The 4,316-nt window shown below is 35.0% G+C and overlaps 1 protein-coding gene across 1 annotated transcript; it reads left to right on the forward strand.

Moving 5' to 3' along the window:
* The first annotated feature begins 1,261 nt into the window (after positions 1-1,261).
* Positions 1,262-3,971, forward strand: LOC114715043 (uncharacterized). Its single transcript, XM_028899849.1, has 4 exons — positions 1,262-3,080; positions 3,195-3,399; positions 3,498-3,682; positions 3,775-3,971. The coding sequence occupies exons 1-4, from the start codon at positions 1,262-1,264 to the stop codon at positions 3,969-3,971; spliced, it is 2,406 nt and encodes an 801-aa protein (XP_028755682.1).
* Positions 3,972-4,316: the final 345 nt, after the last annotated feature.

A 4,316-nucleotide genomic window follows, 5' to 3' on the forward strand; every position in this document is an offset into this window, starting at 1 on the left:
CCAGGAGGATTTTGTTGAGTTTGGAACTAAGTTAGAAAGAAATATAAAAATAAACCAACTGTCACAGCATTTGGCTCGTTTAGACCAACTGTCCAGATGGCAGATATATGATGCTCACCGCCCTCTCCCTGTGTACGTTCGTGCTTGCTGCATGTATCCAAATTATATGTCTCATTTTGCCACTTATTTACTAGTCAATAGTTCTGGATTGATGCTGCAGAAATTTTTTCAACGGTCAATTGTAATTTCTTTTTGTACTAATCAACAGTTTTGAGCATCATTAGTAGAAAATAGTTTTGATTGCTTTTAAGTCTGATTTTGCCTTCTGGCACTTGCCGTGGATTGTTTTATGAGTTCTTCTTCCACATCTAAAATACAAGTTTCTTGTATTTTCTTGCTTTGTCCAAGAGAAAACGCTTATAGCTGCATTAAAGTCGGTAGGGTACTGAGAGTAGCCATAATGATTGGTAGCAAATTTGAATCACCTATTAATATGTGTTCATGATCATAATTCATTATTTGGCAACCATCTTTGGAAATTTCTGTTTGTTTTGTAGCTTGGTATCATGGGCGAATCAGAAGGTACATATAGTAGACATCAGTTCCTCTTTCAATTCTTTTTTTTTTTTTAATAAAGTAGAAAGTATTTTCCCCTTCAATGATTATCTGATTGAATCAAGGGCGTAATAATGTGCTCATGTAGGAAGTTCAGAAACATAGAAAACATTCAATGAGGAATTATTTTGGAAAAAATAAGTTTACTGTTACTTAGGATTAGGAGTATATTTAGTTGGGTACACAATGCTTATGATATGTTATTTTTATTATTATCTATGAACACCTATCTTCTTAAATTATAAATAGTGTCAGCATAATTGCCATGCAGTAGTTACTTGTTACAAGCTGCCTCTTCTTGGCATAGAATTGCTCTTGTACTTACATCAAGATCGTCCATCTCACTAGGTTATAGTAAAAGAAGTGGATTGATGAGCTTTGCTCATTGCATTACGCGGTTCTTGTTAAATTTTAATAAATCGACTTTCTTTATGCCTCCTGCTAAAGGTTTACTGGTTCTTTGTACCTACACTCCTACATGATCCATAAAATTATAATTATATTTCCATGAACTATAATTAATTGTTTAAATAATTGAGTGCTTAAATACAAAATCCTTTTCTTAATTAACATGCTCTCTAGATATGTTTACTAGTTATAATTAATTGATACTATTGTGTATTTTTTGTATTGTAGAAATTAGAAGATGTCATCCCAACCACAAGAAGTATCTGATAATGCTCCATCTACACAATCTGTGAGATCGAAGGCTGATCCTGCATGGGAACATTGTGTTCAAGTAGCTAGCAAAAACTCAAGTGGCAAACCTCGCTTGAGATGTTTGTATTGTGCAAAGGAATTTGGAGGTGGAGGGATACATAGAATGAAACAGCATCTTGCGGGAATAAAAGGAGATATAATAAGTTGTAAAAAAGTTCCGGGTGATGTTCGCTTTCGGTTGGGAGAAAATTTGAAAGAAATTGAAGAGAAGAAAGGTAAGAAACAAGATATATATGAGGAGGACAATCCCTATGGTCCTAGTGTCACACCATTTGAAGGGGATGCTCCAAATTTGCAAGAGGTTCCTCCGACACAGATTCAAACTCCTGCTCCAACTTCTTCTCAGCAAAATATTCAAACTTCTGCCTTAAGACCATCTCAAGCTATGAAAAGAAAGCCATCTGCACCAATAGACAAATTCTTTGCCCCAAGGACAAGTCCAGGTGCACAACCGGGAATTAGAAGTGCGTTTGCAGGTAAGGAAGCTGTGCATAGAGCAGACTTAGCTATGGCTAGGTGGCTCTATGATTGTTGTATTCCAATTAATGCTGTTAATTCTCCTTACTTCCAGCCTATGATAGATGCTATTGCAGCTATTGGACCTGGTTATAAAGGGCCATCTTATCATGCTTTTAGAACCAAATTACTACAAGATATGAAAAAGGAGGTTCAATTGTTAGTTGATGAGTGTAGAGGCTTTTGGGCAGAAACTGGTTGCACAATAATGGCTGATGGTTGGCAAGATCAAAGAAATAGGCAATTGATTAATTTTCTTGTTTACTGTCCTAGAGGGATTGTGTTCATTAAGTCTGTTGATGCCTCAGATATTGTGAAGGATGCTCAAACTCTTTGTAACTTATTCTTGGAAATGGTTACATTTGTTGGTGTGGATAATGTGGTTCATTTGGTAACCGATAATGCAGCTAATTATAAAGCTGCTGGGAGGTTATTAACTGACAAGCATCCTTCTATATATTGGTCTCCATGTGCTGCCCATTGCTTAAATTTGATTTTAGCGGACATTGGCAAAATGGCTCTTGTTACTAGTTTGGCATCAAGAGCTTCAAAGGTTTCAAAATTCATTTACAATCATGCATTTTTACTTGCCTGGCTGAGAAAAAGAGAAGGTTGGAAAGAAATCATCCGTCCAGGACCTACACGGTTTGCTACCACATTTATTGCATTAAAAAGTCTTCTTGATCACAAGCATGATTTACAAGCCCTGGTAACTAGCAAGGCATTTTTAGATTCCAGATACTGTAGAGATCAGAGAGCCAAAGATGTAACATTGATTATATTAGATAACAAGTTCTGGAATGATTGTAAGATTATTGTTGAAGTTGTGAAACCACTTGTTCGGTTGTTGAGAATAGTTGATTCTGATGATAGGCCTTCACTTGGATATATCTATGAGGGTATGTATAGGGCAAGGAAAGCTATCAAGAGTACTTTCATGAACAAAAAAACTTTATACAAGCCTTATACAAGAATTATTAAGAGAAGGTGGGATACACAGCTTCGTCAAGATCTTCACACAGCAGCTTATGTCTTAAATCCTGCTTTTCTTTATGACCAGGCTAACTTTTCTCAAAAGCCAGAGGTTATGAATGGATATCTTACAGTTATAAATAGAAAAGTAGCTTCCAATAAGACCAAGTTCTTGCAAGAAGGCACACAGTACCAAAATAGAAGTGGTAGCTTTAGTCATCCTTTGGCCCTTGAATCTGCAAAATCAATGCGACCTGGTAAAGTTTTATATTTTAATGTTTGATGATAGTTTGATGAGTCATGATTCTTGATTCTTAGGTATTAAGCCTGTGACTTAATCATTTGATGATGTTTTATTTTTGATATGACAGATGAATGGTGGCGATATTTTGGAGGTAGTTGTCCAAATGTGAAAAAGTTGGCTATTCAATTGTTAAGCCAAACTGCATCTTCATCAGGTTGTGAAAGGAATTGGAGTGTCTTTGAAAGAATACACTCTAAGAAAAGGAACAGGTTGGAGCATAAAAGGCTGAATGATCTTGTCTTTGTTCATTACAATTTTCGTTTGAGGAATAGGTATATTTTTCTAACTTTTAGACTCTACTTGAATTTATATTTTCTAAACAATTGATTAAATTAATGCTAATACTATGTTATTGTCATTTGTTTTTCAGAGTTGTTAACAAGAACAAAACTTTTGATCCTATTGATTATGAAAGTATTGATAAGATTGAATACTGGATAACTGAAGAAGTTGATTCTCCTCCACTTTCAACATTTCGTGCTGATGAGATCGAAGAAGACATCATTTATGATGATACAACACTACCAATGCCAAATGTTTTCATCAATGAAGAAGGTTAGATGTTTTTTAATCTTTCTATTTTTTTAATTTATATTTTACATTTGACTAATTTCAATAATATGATTGTTGCAAACTATTTTATAAAGATAATTATGAAGAGAGAGGCAATGAGGCTCAAGTTGAGGATAGATGCTTTGACATTGGAGTTGGAGCAGGTGTTGATTTGGGATCATTTTCTCAACAAGACATTGATAGTCACAGTGCAGAGGCTGCAGACCCAGATGCCTTTTTGGAGACTCATGCTTGGCTTAATCAAGATCCTCCAATATTTGACAAGTCATGAAGTCATTTGTCTTAGTGCATTATATTGAGTACTTAGGAGTCATGTAGTGTTAGATTGCTAAGGACTTAAGGAATTTTATTTTGTTAAAACATATATAGTAAACATAATTTTACTATAAATTATGCTAATTATATTTATCATATTATATATATACTATATAACTATTTTTAATTTAATTATTATCTTACCGGTTCGACCGAACGGTCCAACCGTTTCAACCGGTTGAACCATGACCCGCTACTCTTTCCGGCTCGACTTCCGGTCCGGCTTTTAAAACATTGCTTGTCTTCTTCCAGAGCACATGATTGGTAAAGGCTTTAATCCAATCCTCAATGTCCTCTAATC

Source organism: Neltuma alba, unplaced genomic scaffold (genome assembly GCF_004799145.2).
Source record: "Neltuma alba isolate B1F8T4 unplaced genomic scaffold, ASM479914v2 tig00011573_pilon, whole genome shotgun sequence".
NCBI classification, from domain to species: Eukaryota; Viridiplantae; Streptophyta; class Magnoliopsida; order Fabales; family Fabaceae; genus Neltuma; species Neltuma alba.

Bases quoted from the DNA above. Each gene is read 5' to 3' on its own strand.
- LOC114715043 (XM_028899849.1), top strand. From the start codon at position 1,262: ATGTCATCCCAACCACAAGAAGTATCTGATAATGCTCCATCTACACAA. The intron at 3,081-3,194 runs GTAAAGTTTTAT...TTGATATGACAG, and splicing joins TGCAAAATCAATGCGACCTG to ATGAATGGTGGCGATATTTT. The intron at 3,683-3,774 runs GTTAGATGTTTT...TATTTTATAAAG, and splicing joins TGTTTTCATCAATGAAGAAG to ATAATTATGAAGAGAGAGGC.